The sequence below is a fragment of the Cibotium barometz genome, chromosome 12, assembly GCF_041138505.1.
Source record: "Cibotium barometz isolate CiBa-2024 chromosome 12, ASM4113850v1, whole genome shotgun sequence".
In the NCBI taxonomy this organism is placed as follows: domain Eukaryota; kingdom Viridiplantae; phylum Streptophyta; class Polypodiopsida; order Cyatheales; family Cibotiaceae; genus Cibotium; species Cibotium barometz.
The window spans coordinates 10,197,805-10,219,362 of NC_141057.1; the positions used below are offsets into that span (position 1 = coordinate 10,197,805).

Sequence of the window (21,558 nt, forward strand, 5' to 3'; positions counted from 1 at the left end):
CGTGGCGGTATGGGACGTCGCGAGGAGGAGATTGGTTGGTACGTCAACCTAGTTAGCTCAGCTCGTGGCTCGGTGGGGACAACCAAGACTGTGGGCTTGCCCACGGCTGTCATGGTTGGGAGGTGAGTCACGCCTGCACCCCCTTGTTTGTTTGTTTGTTGTTTGCAGGATTCGAGTCTCGTACCAGGATCGATCACGAGGAGATCCGTGGGGATTTGACAGTGGTATCAGAGCATACCTTGTGAACGAGCTCTTAGAGGAAGGGGAGTATGTCATGTGCACAATGTGTATCTACCGTGTGCTACACGCACGCAAGACTAGTTTCGAGGCTTGGGGAAGCTTGGAGCTAGGCAGGCTGATTGGCGAGCTGAGTTAGGGATATACTAACGGGCAGGCACCCAAGTATGGACGGGCGGGCGCCCAAGTGTGGACGCCCGATAACCGGCCAAGAGCCTATAAAAGGGTGGCCAAGGTTAGTTATTGGGATATAGAGAGTCTCGCGTGTTTGTGAGAGCTCTATGGTCTTGGAGCCTGGATCTAGTGCAAACGTGCACCTGCTTTATGCAGCCGAGGCCGGCAGCAATCTCGAGGCCCGTGAGGGTAGCTTCGTGGCGGTATGGGACGTCGCGAGGAGGAGATTGGTCGGTACGTCAACCTAGTTAGCTCAGCTCGTGGCTCGGTGGGGACAGCCAAGACTGTGGGCTTGCCCACGGCTGTCATGGTTGGGAGGTGAGTCAGGCCTAACCTAGTTAGCTCAGCTCGTGGCTCGGTGGGGACAGCCAAGACTGTGGGCTTGCCCACGGCTGTCATGGTTGGGAGGTGAGTCAGGCGTGCACCCCCTTGTTTGTTTGTTTGTTGTTTGCAGGATTCGAGTCTCGTACCAGGATCGATCACGAGGAGATCCGTGGGGATTTGACAGTTCCACGCAGGAAATCCTCACATTCAAAATAAGTATGTGGAATTTCAACTTCGAGATTCCCTAACATCCTCTAGAAGCCACATCATTCCCTTGTAATATTTTCAGGAATCCTTGTTACTGCCTTGTACCAATTTCCAGGAGCCATGTCACTGACTTGTGACACAATGCATCTCATATGACCCTTGATGAAGTTGAACTCACAGCATCTTGCATCAACACCACTTCCCCCAATGATTTGGATATTCCAAGGCATGCATATCAGTACACTGCTGTGTGAACCAGGCAAGGATTGAAAGTACAACAAAGTCAAAAATCTATTGCTGCCTTGTGACTATTGCTGCCTTGCAACAACCCCCAGAAATTTATCACTGTGACTTTTTCAGGAAGCCATGTTACTGCCTTGTAACAACTTTAGGGAGCCATGTCACTGCCTGGTGACACAAGCCTACCAATGGCGTCTCAGATGGCCCTCAATGAAGTTTAAACTCACAGCATTTTGCACCACCACTGCTTCCCCCAATGACCTGGGTAAAATCCAAGGCATGCATATCAGTACACTGCTGTGTACACCAAGCGAGGATGGAAAGCACAGGAAAGTCCAAAATCCGAAAAAGATTTGGTTGCTCCAGAAGTACATAGACGAGCATGCCTGCAACATATGCATGAATTTCAAAAAGCTTTGGACCGTTTGCGGAAGGTCTTTAGGACAGACTGTATGTTAGTCATGCAGAACAGGCTTAGCAATCATGTTCAGCTCAGTTACAACCAAGGCCTTGGGCTACTAGACAGAAACTACTACAGGCGGTTGACTAAAGTGTGCAGTTTTAACTCTTGTCAAGAAGACCAAACATTTATAAAGTAAAAAACGTCCCAAACTAAAAGGCGAATGGCAGTCGCTAGTCAATAGCATTGAAGACTCTTTCCTGAACTTTCTCCACAAATAAGATCACATCCTAGTTAGTAGACAACAATACGAAGTTTTCATGGGCAACAAGCCTGCTTCTCCTCTTTGGATTTGCAAAACCGAACTAGTCTCAGACTTCAAAACCAATTTGTGTTATTCTAAACTCACTCTTTCAATCCTTCTGGATAGTATTTATCCTTCAATTTGAAAGGTGGCCTTTCATCTTGGTAACCAACAGCATCAAGCACCTCTTCTTCACTTTTGTTTGAAAATGGAGGAGATCCCTCAATCATCTGCAAAGATAAGGCAAGTAAATATTCTGTATGATACCTCTTGCTCAACTCTGTACATTCGCAACCATCCATATACTGGACATTACTTTACAAACTTCACGGTGGAATTAGGTGGCTACCACCTAGTCCATTTGATAGCAAGAACCTGATAATTCCAGAACCTTCACGTGAAGTATTAGCAAAAGCTAGGTACAATGAATTGTAAAAGTGACACCTGATACAAAATCAGAGAAAATGAATAAACATCCACACTTTTGTCAAAGGCTTCCCCTCGTAATGCTTCAGGAGCCATGTAATAACCTGCCCCCAAAACGCCCCCCCCAAATAAAAAAAAGATAAGACATACAAAGATAAAAATTTTAAACAGTACACAACCTACACTGACATGAGAAAACCAGGGCATTTAACTTAGATACTCACGAGAAGCGCCACTAAATTTATGGCTACTAGCATCCGAAGCAATTTCGGAGGCTCCCTTTAAAATCTGACCGAGGTGAAAATCAGCAACCTTTAGACGCCCCACCCTATCCCGAAGAATGTTCCTGGCGACTTACTGAGAAGAGAAAACATTAGTAAAGTATCTCTCTCTCTCTCTCTCTCTCTCTCTCTCCTTTTTTTTTTTCTGGACATCCAGAAGACATTGACAGTTGTACATTGATTTGTCTCATAGGTCAAGTTCGGCCTCTAGTAGACGTTAATACAGCTTTCTTTCTTCTTTCTTTCTTTCTTTCTCTCTCTCTCTCTCTCTCTCTCTCTCTCTCTCTCTCTCTCTCTCTCACACACACACACACACACACACAGTAATACTTTTGGCCTCATAGACCCTATGGTCTTTTGTAGACGTTAATAGAACCTTCTCTCTTTCTGGTCTCATACACCCTTTGTAACTCTAGTAGACGTAAAAGTAGATAAGATATGCCATGGACATTATTGTATCACTTTGGTCACATAGGCCCAGTGAGTCAGCTTACCAGCGGGGGGAGACCCGAACAGCAAGAGGGGTGAGGGGATAAGGTTAGTGGTTTTATTCGGGACACACTTACAGCCCATGGTTAGCATAGTCAGGAGGGATGAGGAGGCCCCCTACATGTGGGTTCGGTTACAGATTACAGCCTCAAGATGCATCTATGTGGCGGTATGCTACCCCACAGGACCAGAGGGAGTCTCCAGACATATTACATAGCTTCTTCGGACTCAGCAAGTTCCTCTTACTTGGGGACTTCAATGCTAGGACCAAGAGTGAGCAGATACAGATGCATGATTTTGAGGACCCTATCAGGTTGCTGGTGATAAACCAGTATGGCACACAGCTACAGCAGATCTCACAGGACAATGCGGACATCATTTTCTATGGGAGATGCCTCCTACAACTTGGCTCATGCCACAGCCTCGCTATCTATGATGGGATGGCGCGGTGGCATGCATCACGAGGGCTTACTAGTTTTCCATATAAGGGGGGCTCCAGCACAGTGGATTTTCTCATGGGATTGCCAGAAATAGCGTCACTCATACGTGATTTTACATCCCACCATGCCCGCTTGGTGCCGACCTCAATTACCTCGCCTTCACCCTCATCTACACACCATCTACCCCACCACAGGCACAACCCATCTCACACTATAGCCAGATCCATTTCACCCACAATTGTGATCTTATCTATGCATATCAGCTCTCCTGTCGTCTCTTGAATGTAGACCCATCTGCACCCCTCAGCACCCTCACCTCATAGTTCACAACAATTATCCACACATCCCCCATCGACAGTTTTCCACACACCCCCCCGGTCCACCACGAAAGCCCACGCAAGTGCCATGCCTTAGAATTGTTGGTATGATGACTAATGTCATATCACACACACACGTCTTCTGCGTGAGTTGGCTACTATCCAAAAGCATAAAGCTAAATGGATTAATCGATACCTTACTCGCCGCAAGAAACGAGGACATTGTGGTAAAAAGCAGAAGGGATTATACCAACTCTTCCTAAGCGGAAATTCTGACGAGGCTTGGCATAGGATCCGAGAACGGCGCTTACCCACCCTTATCACAGAACCACAAATCTAGCATTCATATGCACACTCATTATACCACATAACCCCCCCCCCCCCCCCCCCCCCCCGCCCCAAAAAATCCACCTCTCGCACGTCCTACCACATCCACCTTCTTCACAGGAGACATGTTTGTAAAGACTATACACAAGCTTCAGAGCGGCTGATCACACAATCATGAGGGGCTTATGGCGGAGCACCTCTCTTATGCACGTGACACCCTGTCACTCCTCCTACCCCATACATTTAATGAGCCCTCTCAGAGGGATTTCCTCCCACCCGTGGTCATTACACACTATTGCACCTATCCATAAGGCGCGAGAATCTATAGGCATCCCCACTACAGCATGACCAACGCTAAAACACCCCACAGAGCTCAGCTGTTCACAAGTCCTCCCTCCTCTGATCAAGATAATGTTACACAAACCATGATTCTAATACTTTACCTGTTCTTCTTTTACCGGTTTGAATTGTTGCTGGCAGACTATGCCGCTTACTGCCTACAAAGAGGAGGCCTCATCTGACCCATCCTGAACTCTTTAGTGAGCAGATCAACACCTCTATCAACAGCACTGAGCATTCTCCCCTCCTCTAATCAAGATCTAGACCATGACTAACACTTTCCCAATCAAAGAGTTTTCCTTTCGCCAGTTTGAATCACAAAATGCTATTGTTGTTGGCTAACTATGCCGCTTACTGCCTGCAAAGAGGGGACCTCATATGCACCAAGCCCTGAAGTCTTTAGTGAACAGATCAACATAATATAGCATTACAGGCAAACACCTATATGAAAAGCATTAAGCATGGCCTAAAATGCCAAAAAAAAAAAACTGAATTAGCTCATCACAAAAACCCCCTAAGAAAGTTACGCACATTCAATAAACAGGCTTTCCCCAGCATGGTACGGTCTTTCAAGTTGACTTTCCAAGACATTCAATCACCCTCCAAACAAGCAGAGGCAATAACTAAGTTCATTACCTTGGTTTCAATTCACGATGCATAATAGCTTCAGGCTTCCATTCATGCAAGTAATTCAATCCCCTGCGTCAATTACAAACAGAGTTCTCTTCAGGATAGGCGTACAATGATACCCTCATTTTCAAGCCCAATAGAAGCCACATGATTTAAGAATAAAAAGATTTGCAAAAGTTAAAGAAAAAAACAGCTCAAAGCCAAGTTCATTAAGACAAAAACAAGAACTATTTGGACAACTTAACTCCTTTATTTGTCATATAATGTCCTGCAATGCGGATGATGTCAACTCAAACTGTGAATTTTCAGATGATACTGCAGATTGGTGTTGCTAGTTACCATGCAAACATGGGTCACACACACCATGCTCCTGTACATTGACTCCTATGACTAGATTGGTGCCCCTACACCCAACTGCAAGCCTAATAAGTGCCCGGAACACCTCTACATCATTCCAGAGTGTTACAAATTGAATTCTTGAAGCCAAAGCTCCAGTGTTCTATATTGGGGAAGACCATGCTTGGTTTTGGCCCTTGCCACTTGCAGTAGCTACCTTGGACACTAGGGGCGGGCTATGAAGTCTTGGGCTTTCCACCGTTGTACTTCATCTCGGCACTTTGCACGAGCGCTAGTGCCCGTTCGAAGGTCGGTGGTTCAAATAAACACACACATCCCATCGGATCTACACGTCTAAACCATACAAGAATTGCCCTTCTTGTCCCCCTCTAATTTGTTCAATTGTAAAGCCAAGTGAGTGACTTTGTTGGCAAACTCGAGGATCAATTGCACATTGAGGTACAATTCGCTGAACTCGTCCTCAAGCCCCTCAAGATAATGAGGCGGTAGAAACTGCTTCTTGTGGTCGGTGACAAACTAGTCTCATTCAAAGGCGACAACTCCAAACTTGGAATTGGCCTCGGCCCAATGAGTCCACCAAGATATAGCTTCACCCTCAATGTAACAACTAGCTAACACCACTTTCTCCCACAGCAACATAAGCTTCAAATTGATGAATCCAAGAATTCAACGCCGTGGGATCATGTTCTACGCTAAACTAATTGAAATTCACCTTCATGTGAAAATGAGCTAAGGAAGTCGCCCGTGCGTCGAGAGCTACAAGGAAACACTCATGTTCTATGTGTAACTTGACTCTTGCGTCGCAGCACGAGCTGCTGCTTGATGGTCCACCTGCATCCGAAGCGCAAGCTCCCGTATCTACAACTCAAGTGGAAAACGGACCTATTGCACTAACCCCTCAGTGGAGTTAGTTGAGGTAGGGATCTAGGGGGATCTAGGTGAGAACTGGTGAGAGAAGGGGAGGAGGAATGGAGGAAGAAGGGTTGGAAGAGGTGGTCACTTTTCCAGGGTCTAGATCATGGCTTTTTGCTTGCGCAGTTGTTCTCCCTGTTGCTTCATAAGAAGCATAAAATCTTGGAACGTCCTTTGCTTCTGGTCCAATTGGGAGACATTTTTGATCGCTTCTGGAGGCTGAAAACCAACCGTACTTCGAGGGACACGAGTCAACCAGAATAGGGAGAGCTTCTGACGTCTCTAAAAACCAACCACACAAGCAACCAAAAAAAAAAAACTTTTTTCCTTGCTTGAATTTCTTCACCGAAAGGCAAAGCTCTGATACCACAGTAACATGCGGAAACTTACAAAAAAGGATTAAATACTTTCAGCCCTTTGTTCTTGACGATGAATAGCACAATGTAGAAATGAAATGATATATTAACGTCTCTAAGAGGCCAAAACTGAGAGTACATCTGAAGTTGGTGTCTCATCAAAGAGAACAACTAAATGAAACACACACACACACACACAGATACACATGATTGGGTCTACATTGTGCATTTTTGTGAGCCCTAGTCAGGGACCAGTCAAAATTCAAATCGCCATTAGGTAGACTAGGTTAGGTCATCTAGTCAGTCATTTGATGCAAAGTCCCGCACAATATCGTAACCCACCCGGAGTTGAAGTACAAATGTCTAAGCAGCTTAATAGACCAAGTGTTGCGCACACAACCCCCCCATGTGGACAGTAAGCAAGCATGTCACTTGGATGATGGATGTCGAACATCAAATATCAGATACCGCACATAAGTTGCCAAATGCCAGTTGTCAAATGATGGATGAGGGATGCCGACTTCGGACATTGGATGGCAGATATAAGATGCCAGAAGCTGGGTGTTGGGTGTCAAATTTGGAAACCTAGATGAAACTCTGTTATGTTGGCCATTATGCTGAAGTCGAGCATCCTCAATGCCAAGCTAACGAGCTAACTGTTGTGGAGAGAAGAAGGCACCAGGTGGTAGACCAAGACTAGGCGTGCGAGGTTGGGGCAATAGAACACATGCGTGAGCAGAGAAAAGGAGGGGCGTGAGCTATCGAAAATTGAGAGAGGAGAGCAATTCGTAGGTTGGGGGAAAATGGCCATACGATTTGTATTGTTGGCCTTTCCGTTTATTCAAGTGACTTTAAAAATAATGTGGCCATGTCCAATGTGAACATGGCCAAGGCTTTAAATGTTCTAAGCCTTTAAAATACATGTACAATATACACATTGAGGGGTCATTTAGGGCTTTAACCCAACAACCTCCCACTTAAAGGCATAAATGACGCCTTTAAGCTATCCAACTCCCACCATCTGTATGCAATGCTCATGTTGAGCCTTAGCAAGACTCTTGGTGAGAACATCTGCAGGGTTATCCTGTGTGTTGATCTTAGTCAAGGTGACTAGACCATCCTCCAATACCTGTCGTATGAAGTGGTACCGCACATCAATGTGCTTGGTACGAGCATGAAACATGGCATTCTTGGCCAAATAGACAGCACTCTGGCTATCACATCCCAAGACTGGAGTACTCACAGGCATGCCAAGCTCCTTTGCAAGTCTGCCTAGCCATATGGCTTCTTTTGAAGCTTCAGTAGCTGAAATATATTCAGCTTCAGTAGTACTCAATGCCACAATTTTCTGCAACCTAGAACACCAAGAGACTGCACCACCAGCAATAGTAAAGACATAGCCACTGGTAGATTTCCTGGTGTCCAAGTCACCTGCCATGTCTGCATCACAATATCCCTGCAACTTTAGGTCACTTTTGCCATAAGAGATACACTTTGATTGTGTACCTAACAAGTATCTCAAAATGCATTTGACAGCTTCCCAATGTGCTTTGCTAGGATTCGACATGTATCTACTGACAACTCCCACTGCATGAGCAATGTCAGGACGAGTAGCAACCATAGCATACATGAGGGAACCACAAGCTGATGCATAAGGGATTCCCTTCATAGCTTTCACTGCCATATCATCCTTCGGGCAATCTGCTTTGCTAAGCTTAGTGTATGGAGGTAAAGGTACTCCAAGAGGCTTAGCATCAGCCATATTAAACCTGTCAAGAACTTTAGCAATGTACTTCTCTTGAGATAAAAACAGCAATTTCAGCTTTCTATCTCTTTTAACACGCATGCCCAAAATATGCTCTGCATCACCTAAATCCTTCATAGCAAAAGCTGAATTCAGCTTGCGTTTGAGAGCATCAAGACTGGTCTTATGTTTCCCAGCAATCAACATATCATCTACATAAAGAACAAGGATAATAGGACTTCCATCCTCATCCTTTTTCGTATACAAACAATGATCTGCATGGCTGCGTTTAAAGCCTTGAGACAGCATAAAAGTGTCAAACTTCTTATACCACTGCCGTGATGACTGTCTCAAACCATACAGTGCTCTTTTCAGCTTGCTTACCAATTCCTCTCTTCCAGGAACAACAAAACCCTCAGGTTGCTTCATGTAGATGTCCTCTTCAATGTCACCATGAAGAAAAGCTGTCTTCACATCCATTTGATTCAATTCCAAATCAAGTATTGCAGCGAGAGCAAAAAGGACACGCAATGTGGTAAGCTTCACAACAGGGGAAAAGATTTCTTGAAAATCAATCCCTTCCTTCTGTGCATATCCTTTGGCAACCAATCTTGCCTTGTACTTGGGTTTTCCATCAACACACTTGACTTTGTACACCCATTTGTTAGGAAGAGCCTTTCTCCCTTTGGGCAATGGTACAAGATCCCAAGTATCATTTGCATGCAAAGATTTCATTTCTTTTTGCATTGCAAGCTCCCACTTGCTACTCAACTCACATGACTTTGCCTCCTTGTAAGTAAGAGGCTCACCCTCATCTGACAACATTATATGATGCAAAGAGGGATCAAAACGTTGCGGTTGCCTTCTCAAACGAGTGGACCTGCGTACCCAATGATCTACATTCTCAAGCAATGGTTCCACATCGAGAGGCAACTCATTTTCAGCTTGTTCATGTTGCTGAAAATCATTTTCAGCCAATGCAGGTGGCTGTCCATCCTCATTAGGAGCATCAATATCATGTCCTACCTCTTCTGGCTCAAGGTTAACCGGCTGATTATCAATTTCAGCCTGTGGTAATGCATCATGAGGCTCTGTTTCAACACCAATGGGTGGCACAAGAGGCTGAAATTTGACTCTTTTCTTGTCAAACTCAGCAGATGTAGCATTTTTGAGCAACTTTGCCTCGTTGAATACTACATCACGGCTGCGAATTACCTTTCTAAACTGTGGTAACCACACTCTATAGCCCATTTCACCTTCTTCCCCATAACCGAGGAAGAGTCCCTTAATGGACTTCATATCAAGCTTTGTTCTCAAGTCATTACGTACATGAACAAAAGCTTCGCAGCCGAACACTCTCAAATGATCATAAGAGGCAGGTTTGCCAGACCAAACCTCCTCTGGAATGTCATTTTTCAGCGTACTATTAGGAGAGCGATTGCAAATATGAACTACAATTTGCAATGCCTCTCCCCAAAACTCTTGAGGGAGATTAGTGGTGGACAACATGCAACGCACTCTCTCACATAAAGTACGATTATACCTCTCAGCCACACCATTAGAAGACGGATTATAAGGGGCTGGCAACTCCCTTTTAATCCCGTTATCATCACAAAAACGCTGAAATTCAGCAGACACATACTCTCCTCCATTATCAGATCTGAGACATTTAACCTTAGCATTCTTTTGAGTGGTAACAAAAGCATGAAACTTCTTGAAAGCATTAAACGTCTCACTTTTACTTTTCAACAAATGCACCCAACCCTTCCTAGTGCAATCATCAATGAATGTCACAAAATATAATGCACCACCATGAGATTTAACAGGCATAGTGCACACATCGGAGTGAATAAGGTCAAGAGGATTAGCTTTGCGAGAGACACCAGAATAATAAGAAGTTTTCTTTTGTTTTCCAAACAGACAATCATTACAAAAGTCCAACTTTGTGCCCTTTACATCAACCCTCTTCAAAGAGGAGAGCACATCAATACCCTTCTGGCTCATGTGGCCAAGTCTCTTATGCCATAACTCCAAGTGGGAGGCAATGTCAGCCACTGCAAGAAACTTGCCAGGCAAAGCTTTACAATGTAAATAATACAAAGTACCATTCTTGCAACCTTTGACAATGAGCATAGAACCTTTAAGCAACTTCCATGAACCCCCAGCAAATATGGTCGTATAGCCATGTGCATCCAATTGGCCCACTGACAGCAGACTCTTCTTAATGCCTCGAACATACCTGACATCATTCAACATAAACTCTTGGCCATTGTTAAGAGCCAAGCGTATGGTGCCCATTCCCTCAATGTTGCAAGCATGGTTATCACCGAGGTAAACTTTGCCATACCTGCCTACTGTATATGTAGCAAAACACTCCAAAGATGGAGTAACATGGAAAGAGGCACCCGAGTCTACTATCCAAGACTGAGATAGGCCATCATTAGCACTCAGCAATGCATCAATGACATCCTTTCTTGAGATAAGCATGTCTTCTGCATTCAAAAGCATAAAATCTGAGGGGAATGAAGATGCAACCAAAATCTCCTCAATGTCTGACAACTCCTCAATGACAACACTAGAGGATACATTTGCATTCTCCGCATCTTTGGAAGAGTCACCTGCTGATTTTTCCCCTTTCTTCTCGTCCTTCTTCTTCTTCTCCTGCGCTTCCTTCTTCCTTTCCTGCTCTTTCTTGAAGTACCTGCAAATCGGGCTTCTTATGGCCTTTCTGCCACACTAATAGCAAGTTACATCCTTGTCCTTTGTCTTGCTTTTGCTCCTGTTTTGAGTCCTGTTACCTGTACCTGTATCCCGCTTTTGACTCCTGCCTCTTGCATTATAGGCAGAGCTGCCACCTTCCCCACTGGCCTTGCGTCTAATCTCCTCATTGAGAATAGAGCCTCTCACTCCATCATAAGTGAGACTAGGGCTATTACTCAGAGAAACCACAAGCGTTTCCCATGAGTCAGGCAAACTCATAAGCAAGAAGATAGCCTTGAGCTTATCATCAAATGGCTGTAATCCTGTGTCCTGCAAAACTGACTCAAAACACTAGTAAAGGCACTTAAATGCTCAAAAGCCGACTTGGCTTCATCAAGCATCATGTTAACCAGCTTACGCATCAAGTGCACCTGATTGACAGGCGTAGCATTTTCATAAGTGGCCTTCAATTTCTGCCATATAGCAAATGCAGTGTCCAAACCCTTGATGTCAACAAGAATGTCATCATTCACTGCCATCTTTATGTAGGCTTTGGCTCTCTTGTTGAGTCTGGCCCAATCCTCATCTGGCATGTCTGCAGGCTTCGTTTCCAAAAGAGCATCATCACAATCTTTGAGAAACAGTATGCCCTGCATTCTATCCTGCCACAAATCATAACCTGTACCATCAAAGCGTTTGATCTCCATCAAACTTTTGGCATCAGATGCAGAGGAAGTGGCGGCCATGATGACTCACTGCGACTATGTACCACAAGAGGAATGCAACACGCTGAAAATTTCAGCAATTGGGCGCAACCACAATGCTTGCATACATAAGACCACAAATTTCGTACATAAAAGCAGTCCGAATCAGAAATTTGCAGAAATTTCGACTGAAACTGCGTTTTCAAGTGCCTGTTTTCAACTGTTTGGTCAATTTCGTGAGGGGAAACACTTATACATGTGAATTAAACGATTTGGTACACCTGCGTATTGCTGTCATAACCTGTTTTTGACCTAAAAACAGCCTGTTTTGGGCTGTTTGGGTCCTCTAGGTACCCCCCTTGAGCCCAGGAACCCTCTTCTTCGCGATAGAAACAAAAAACATCGCCGGAAAAGCATCTTTCTTTCGCTGTCCAGCAGCCTGCGCAGAGGGTTTTTGGAACCCTAAAGCTCTGATACCAGTTGTTGTGGAGAGAAGAAGGCACCAGGTGGTAGACCAAGACTAGGCGTGCGAGGTTGGGGCAATAGAACACAGGCGTGAGCAGAGAAAAGGAGGTGCGTGAGCTATCGAAAATTGAGAGAGGAGAGCAATTCGTAGGTTGGGGGAAAATGGCCATACGATTTGTATTGTTGGCCTTTCCGTTTATTCAAGTGACTTTAAAAATAATGTGGCCATGTCCAATGTGAACATGGCCAAGGCTTTAAATGTTCTAAGCCTTTAAAATACATGTACAATATACACATTGAGGGGTCATTTAGGGCTTTAACCCAACACTAACTTGTATGTCGAGCAATGAGAATGACAGGTGCAAGCATGGATGTATTGGATGCCAAGTATGCTGTTTGATGTGAGTTTGGGGTTGCCAAGACCCGACAGCCTTGAGCTAGGAGCTAGGACCCTCGAGCCAAACGTGGAGAGACAAAGGCCGAGAGCATGGATAGCAGAGTTTTTACAAGATATGGATCACAAGAAGTCAGATGTGGGACGCCAGTCATTGAATGTTGGATACGGGGTGTTGCATGCTGAATACCAGACTTTGAATGCTGAAGCCACAGTGTCAGGTACAAGGTTGAACTTGGGCATGCCAAATGCCAGGTCAAACGTTGGGAGCCTAAACCCAAAAGCCGAACGCCAAGTGACATTGCCACAAGTCGGGGACAAAGTGCTTATGAAAGATGCGTATCATAAGTAAACAGGCAGGGGAGCCATACTTTACACCGACAGGTTTAGAGCTGGCAAGAGGGACCACTTTTTTTGACTCGCGTTTGGGCTTTATGATTATGGTTCTGTTCTATGTAAATCCATTGCAGATGTATTAGACTTCCTGAATGGATAAAGTTTCTTTTAGGGGAAAAAAAACTCGAGGGAAAGCCTATTATAGAAGTCACTAAGAAAACAAATTAGGTCCACCCATCGAATAGACAAATGTTCTTTTTCAATTACACTTCATCAACAACATAAGAGCTTTTCATGCATGTAAACAAGTCCACCAAGACAATAAAAGTGCTACATTTTATCATTTTATGACTTGAGTTTGGAAAATGGACCAAAAGTCCTTTACTGACAAGAGTGCTTATCTTAAGACATCCTGTTTGTTGCAGCAACTCTATCAAGACTTGATATAGTTGCATTCCATACTACTTTACGTATTGTACATGTACCATACGGATCTTCCATACATAGTACAAAATGCACAAGCTTCTATATATATTTATCCTAGACAGCCCCTATGTCTTATCCATGCTGTTACGCTTGGTGTAGTTTGCAGAAGAGAGAGAATGTAGAAGCTTTGGGCTGATGTGTTGAGAGAGAAGAAGAGGTTGCTGCTGATCTGGCCGCAGACAGCAGGGACAGCAAAGCACACAGGTTTAGATCAGGCCATGGACAGCAGTCAGGTCAGCCGTGCTGACACGGCTTTTTGTTGAAAAAAAAGTTTTTTTTTGGTAAAAAAGTACGGCTTTTTAAAAAGCTTGGGCAACTAGGGGCCTATATAAGCAAGGCCTTGGGGGGGGGGGGGGATACCACTCCTTGCGTGGACTATGTGAGAGGAGGCCAGAGAAGCCTTCACTCTTGAGTCCTCAGCGTGAGTGTGGTGTGTGTGCGGGAGCACTCCAGCAAGTTGCTGAGGAGGTCCTAGCCAAAGTTGTAACAGCAGAACAACTTCTAGAAATAAAAGAAATACCACAAGGGATGCCAGAGTTTGGGGCCAGTGCATTGCATTGTCACCAAGCTATGCTGGGAAAAATGGGGTAAACCTCCTATGGATGACACTGCGTTGATTGTGAAACTAGCCGATGGAACCACTGTGAAGCCCATAGATCTTCTGCGGGATTTGAAAATTAAGATTCTTGGAACCAGTTTCCGACACACCTTTGAGGTGATGAGATTTGGCCAGCAGCCAGTTTCCTACGATTGTATCCTAGGATGGCCCTTCATGAGAGAAACCAAGATGATCCATGATTGGGACATGGATGGATCACATTTAGATTCGAAAAAAAGACTGAACGACGCTGAAGGTGAACCTAAACACTTGGAAGATACAACCAATGAGTGGGGGACCCTTGGCAGAAGATTCAATGACTACTTCTAGGTCCACAACAGTAAACTTGTGCCAAATATCTTGTGCAAGAGTATTCTAACTCCCACTCTATCTCCCTCTTTATTTTCAAGTCTCGTTCAGTTAGAAGCTTGTGTGTGGTGAAAGTGCTTGTTTACTACCCATCAGAATTTTTGAAGGCCGGTTTCACATGCATCCCGTATGTTTCCTTGCAATCTGCACGTAATTCTTCATACACAATTGTGTTGAAAATACTGTATTTTATATTTATACTGATGAAACTAGAAAATCAGTGCCATACTTTGACATACCTTATCTTAATCAGTACTTCCATACACATTTCGAACAAGTATTGTACACATCGTACCTATCAAGCAAGAGAAAGGGTTTCGAACGCCCTAGACAACCTAAAATGGAGACAAGGGGGATGCATGGAAGGGTTTAAGTTGATACATCTCACATCTTTATTACCAAGCTGTCCGCAGGTAACTACAGAAAGCCTTTTAAAAAAATGCAGCATTCCCAACTAAAATAGTGAAAACATTGAAAAGAGAGACCACTACCATGTTTACTGTTGAAAAAAAAAAGCAGCTCAACCTAGCCTTCAATCAGGTACACTCCTACAAAAACTTATTTTAAATATTGCACTAAACTCTTAGACTGTAAATGGAGCACGGACCACAGTGATTGCTCTAAAACTATGTTAAAAAACACCTTCACACTTCTTGTTTTCTTGAAATGTAAGGAAACAAAGCCCACACCACACCTTGCTATGTCAAGAGCATATCTCACGGCTTTGCTAAGCTCCAGTTGACCCTTCCTTTGCAAATAATAGTGTAGATCACCCTGGACAAAAGATAAGGCAACAAACATCAACCAATATGTTTCACTGTGCTTCTTTGCAAAGGCAATCATGACAGCTGCATTTATATTAGAATCACAAAAATTCTTTGTTTTAACAGCTCTGGTGTACTTTACAAAAGCATACGGGGCATGATCTATATTTAATTTAACTGTTAGTACCCGAAAGTGGAGAGAAACTTCATACTACACAGTCTACAGATTTTTCTTAGCAGGCAAGGAAGCCTTTAGCAAACTTTTGAAAGCATAATAGATGAAACAATCAGGCCTTACACTACTATGCAGTAAACATTTGCATTGCATCATGTTAGTAGAAAACAAAAAAAAAATGCAAAGCTGTCACATCCAGAACCTTGTGAATAGGCTTCGAATTCTAAAGTATAGCATGGGCCATACATCAATTGATGTCTTTATACTTTAATTACTTTACAGACTTCTGTATCTCTCCTGGCAACAGATGAACCACCTTATCTGTCTTGATTTGACAAGACTTCACAAGACTTCACAAGAGCCACACATGGTTGTTCCCAACAGCGCTCCCTACAAACATTCAGTTCTACAGGGAGCACTTTCTGTGCGAGTTTCCAAGAACAGATTCATTGTGAGCCCTGGGTACCTTCATAGGCACATGTCAGACACCTTGCGGTCCGCCATTGGGGGGCTGAAAGTATCATCCCGCCATCTACAGATTGAATCTGGCACAGCAGAGGGCATTCCTCAGAACAGGTATGCAGGGTATGCATAACCAGAGAGGTGGAAACAGAGGACCACTATATGTTCAGATGCCCACCCTATTATGAGATTCACGGGAGATTCCACTTCTCTTTTTCGAGATGGACTTGGCCCTGAACCAGAGATGCTTCAGTATGTACCTACTATTGCTTTGTGACCACCAAGAGGTCAAGCTCAGACAGCACCCAGGAAGTCAAAGCCAGCAAGATGCTTCTCAAACCACCATTAAAGGCTTCTTCCAATTACACCTGCCTACGATAGAGGGTGTCACCCAGGCTCCACAGAGACACAAGACAGGGATCACACGTGTTACTGACTACATGCCAAACCATAGAACCCTTTGGCACAACACACCCGCGGAGTCACTAGAGAGAGAGAGAGAGAGAGGGAAGAAAGAAAGAAAGAAAGTGTATTACCGTCCACTAGAGGCCGAACTCGACCTATGAGACAAATCAATGTACAACTGTCAATGTCCTCTGGATGTCCAGAAAAAAAAAAGACAAAATGAACATGAAATAAACTATGAAAGTGCTGAGCTAGTAAGGGGGTGTGATGGATGGAGCACTACTGCTAGAGGCTCAGTATGCAACCTATATGCGTAGGGTATACAAGAATGCAATGCAGAAGAGAGAGAGAGAGAGAGAGAGAGAGAGAGAGTGTAATCCCTTCTGAAAGCCAGACAACCCTGCCTTCAAGGATCCCAACCTTCCACTGCAGGCTGCAGATACAGGGCATACTCCGTCCGCTACAGGCTGGGGACCTCATCATGGCACTGTGCTTTATCAAGGAGGAGAACGGTCCTATCATTATTGGATGAGGCATGCACTTCTCCCATCCCTCTATACCTATTGGCACCTTGTGTTAGCCACAATGTTTCTTGTACTACCTGTCACCAGCTTTTGAAACTTCTCCACTTTACCGAGTTCTTGGACTTCCACATGTGTACTGATGGGTCCTTCTGACATGGCAAGATTGTCTCTGAGGGATACAGATAACGCGAATACTTGTCTCTGAGGATACAAAAGATGGAATACTTTCCTGATATACAGATATTTCTGATATCATTAAGGGTTAGCATATTTTGTGCCAACGAAACTCATATGATGGAAGGTTATTTGAGCCAAATGACAGGCACAGGGTTTAGCTACCCCTAGCACATTTAAATTCTGAGTACATGGAATCGGAATAGACAATTTCTCATCTGGAACATGCATTCATTCATGCTTGGCCAATTTCTTTTATTTGTGTGCGGATGTTTTTAATGCCTGCGTGTGCATGGTTTTATGGCGTGTGTCTGTCCGCCGAGGGTCGAGGACACTCGAGAAAGCCCAAGGATGGGAGTGCTACATTAACCTAACGTTAACAGGAGACTTTTAAGAGTTTTGCAGTCTTAGATGTGATCACATGGCTTAAAGCCGTAAGTGTACTCATGTATTTATAAGTGGGACCACACTTTAAGGGTTGAACAAAAGGGAGCCAACCTTTATTAAAGGGACCGGACATCATTCATAAAGCAAGTGGAAGGGAAGGCAGGATATTAAAAACGTGTAAAAGATCCACCAATTGTTGTAACCTTTTTGGTCTCATAGGTCATTTTGGCCTTCTGAAGACGTTAATATATCATTTCATTTCTCTCTCTCTCTCTCTCTGGCAGCGAGTTGAGAGGCCCCAAGTCATGATGTTCTCCCGTATGATCCGCAGCAAACCATCAGTCCCACACCAGATTATCCAGGCAGAGTTTGCTGCAGCCCCGATGGTAGTGGATGCACTCTTCCAGACAGTCACATACCTCCATCGCATCAGTCACATGGATCCCCACAGGTACCCGAGGCTTGCCCTAGAGTCCTCCAGACAATTAGCACTTGAGGGGCACTCTGGAGTATGGTATGCACTAGTTTCCACTTGGTTCTCAGTATATGGGCTCTGCATGGACCGCCTACCCCCCCTTCAGTACAGTTTGGACTCCCCTTTTCTCCGACTATCTCACGAGGATACCAACTGGGTTATCCAGTTAGATCTTCTCTGCCTCTACACACATTGCACATAGATGATGGATCACACCTCCGGACCTCCCCACAAAGATGCACTTCTACAGAGATCACTTCCTCACTCACTGAGGATGGATTCATCCAGCAGCCGGGCTACTTGAGTGTTCACGTGCCCATGCCATGCGGATTGCGATTGGCCAGATACGGGTTTCATCCCACCACCTTAGAGTGGAGACAAGTAGAGCTGGGCGCATCTTCAGAGCCGGGAAGCTCATACGCAGACCTAGAGAGGAAATGAAATGAAATGAAATGTTATATTAACGTCTTCAAAAGGCCATAATGACCTATGAGACCAAAAGTTACATCATGGTGGATCTGATACAATGTCTGGATAAAAAAACCCAGAAAATGAAAAAATAAAGATGATACTACTGGCACCTAAAAAATGAAACTGGAACTGGAAGGTACACTATGGAGGTACCTCCATCTCATAATATGTGCCGCATCGGACACTGGCGGATCTCCTCAATATCCTGTGTGGTCAGCACCCTGACTGGGTGTCTCGCATGCCTCGCAAGAATAATCCGAATCTGCCGCTGCAACATCCGTCTATGCTGGGATGCCCTCCTCCGTGGTCGTGGGCGTCTGGACCACCCAAGCTCAATCGCACGATCAATCAGTGTACCTCTGGTGTGGGCGGTATCCATGTCCTGCTGCTGCTGTGGTCCATCTGGCGCAGTGATGACCGGACTAAAGAAGTCTGTAATGTGCCTCTGAGTCTGGCTCTCTGTGCGCCTAAGCAGGCTATCTCTATGTCTCCGTAGCTCAAGCAAGAACAATCCCAAACACCTCTGGTCCTGGTACCCCATGACTCTGGAAAGTGGTCCAAAACCCTCTCTGAATAAACAGTGGAAACGACCACGTATCTCATAGTATGCAGTACAATGGCATATATAATGCAGCTCTGTCTCTGGCTCCCCATGGCATACTCGGCATATCCTGGCCTCAGCTGGTATACCTCTATATCGGCCAATCTCAATCTCAAGCTGGTGTGAGGATGTGCGAATCTGACCAATAGCACATCGTACTGCATGAGACAAGTGTACATCCATGTAACTGGGTCTGATCACAAAACCATCTGCTGTGAGCTGAAGAAAATGTTCTCTGTAGAAAGCCATCTTCGTGCCCAGCTCCTCAGTCGGCTGTATCCATGTCCTCCTAATGTCCAGCTGAACTAAATCCTGACGGATGAGTCTGCTAATCTCTGTCCGTGTAAGAGTGAGAGAGGGTGCCTCCAGAGAATACTGGAAGGGAGGCAATCTGTCCATGCTAAAACCATGTGCCTGGAACCAAGATGTCATCTGCCCATACCAACAAGCCGTGTCTCCCTGTAAAGCTAACTGTTGGGAGGACTCCAGGGCGAGGCGTGCATATCTGTCTCGGGGGAGATCCCACAAGCCATGTATGTAGGAGACTGATCTCGTAAGAGCCTCAATCACCAGAGGGGCAGCCGCCAGCTCTGCTCGAATAATCTCATGAGGTACCACAGCCTTGGCTCTAATAAGCCTAGCAATCATAGATACCAAAGGCCTCTCCATACCTCTCCACCCGCCTGCGCTGTGATGGCCCACTGAAGGTCCCCATATCTGCACTCCATAAAGCATAGCTGATGTCACTAGAGTGTCAAAAAGCCAGAGTTTTGTTCGAGGTTCCTGAAACTGAACCTGCGAACACATCCTCTCCAAACCACCCAGGGCTGCATGTGCTCTAGTCAATCTAGTCTCTGCTGCTCTCCTCATCGAAAACACTGGCCCACTGAATACTACCCCAAGATATGTATATGCATCTGTATACTCCACAATCTCCTGCCCATATGTAAATGTGGAAGCTGATCGCCGAACCCACTGTGGCGTGGTGTTAAACACCATAACCTTGGTTTTGCCAAGGTTGACAGACAATCCACTATCATGTGCAAACTCATGTAAAGCATCCAGATGACGCTGCATACCCTCAGGAGAGTCAGAGATCAACACAATATCATCAGCATATAACAATAGTGGGATCCATGTACCTGCTAGCTGGGCTCCTCTGTCCCCCAATCTCTCAATGTAGTCAAAAGCCTCATCCACATACATACCAAACAGTGAAGGAGATAACGGGCAACCTTGCTTCACTCCTATAGTGGAGTGAACCAAAGTAGAGACCCCCTCTGGGGTGCGTACCTGTCCTGCAACTGATCTGTATAAAGCCATAATTCCCCATATGAGCTCTGTGGGTACCCCCATCTCCTGTAATCGCCTCATCAATCTGGCTCTGGGCACTGTATCAAATGCTTTGCGGAAGTCTACAAAGCTACAATAAATCCGTCGCCCATGCGACCTGCCCTCCTCAATAATGGCCCGGAGAGTCAAGATGTGGTCAAGAGTAGAGAAACCTCTCCTGAACCCTGCCTGTCCCTCTGCTCGAATGCCAACTCTCTCTGCCCATCTACTCAACTGCTGCTCAAGAATGGATGCATACAATCGTGCTAGTGTGTGACCAATCATAATAGTGCGATAATTCCCTGGCTGCATAGGGTCCCCTGACTTGAAGATAGGCACGATGGTGGACCTACTCCAAGTCTCGGGTAAGCCTTCGCACATAGCACGATTGAACATCACTGCTAGAAGCTCTGCCAGCATGTCTCTCGCATGAATAAAGTGCTCAGCAACCAATCCATCGTGATCATATGCTCTCCCAGTCTTCATCCTATCAATGGCCTTCCTTACCATCTCTGCGGTAAAGAAAGTACATGTCTGTGGGCATGGTGCTGGCGGGTCAGGAAAAGGTGTCTGTCCAGGAACTGTATATAGAGATGCTGCATAACTACCCCAGACCTCTGTAGAAGTGATGGCCAAAGCAGGGGAGGACTCATGAAACAGACGCCAAGCCTCCCTCGAATCCTGGCTCAAGAACAGCTGGTATAATTCCTGCTCTAGCTGAGCAAGGAAGGCAAGGCGTCGGAAGGCAATACGTGACTGTCGGTAAGTAGTGACTCCCAAAGCAACCTCCCGCTGCAGTCGGGCTCTGGTCTCTCTGCACTCCTCATCATACCAGCTGTTCTGGGGCATACATCTAGAATGCTGTCTCTGTCCAGGCTGAGTATGTGGATATGCCTCTCTCGCTGCATCATGTAAAGTCTCTGTCAGTATATGGGTCAACTCCTCCAAAGGTCTCCCTGGCTCCTCTGTGTACAGACGTCTATAAATCCCATCTGTGTAGACAGCATCAGTCTCTGAGGTAAAAGTATATCGAGTGTGATCTGCCCCTCGTGTCCTCTGAGCTGTGGTAAAGTGAAAAGAGATAGTCAATGTCAACAATGCATGATCCACTACTACCCCAATGGGCCGAGATCCAACTGTGAAGTCCTCAATGCATGAAACAAAGCTGGGCATAGCCATAACATAATCCACTGTGCTAGCACCATGTCTATGTGGAAAGCAAGTAAATCCAG

General features: G+C 45.2%; 1 protein-coding gene across 1 annotated transcript in view; it reads right to left on the bottom strand.

The window, feature by feature from the left end:
• Positions 1 to 21,558, bottom strand: part of LOC147633037 (integrin-linked protein kinase 1-like) — a 107,540-nt gene that overhangs the window by 11,627 nt on the left and 74,355 nt on the right. Inside the window, exons 6-10 of the mRNA XM_086806036.1 lie at positions 15,251 to 15,330; positions 5,142 to 5,204; positions 2,537 to 2,658; positions 2,331 to 2,416; positions 1,992 to 2,116 (exon numbers count right to left, since the gene is read on the bottom strand). Coding sequence (XP_086662162.1) covers positions 1,992 to 2,116; positions 2,331 to 2,416; positions 2,537 to 2,658; positions 5,142 to 5,204; positions 15,251 to 15,330 — 476 coding nt within the window. The remainder of the gene's footprint in view (positions 1 to 1,991; positions 2,117 to 2,330; positions 2,417 to 2,536; positions 2,659 to 5,141; positions 5,205 to 15,250; positions 15,331 to 21,558) is intronic.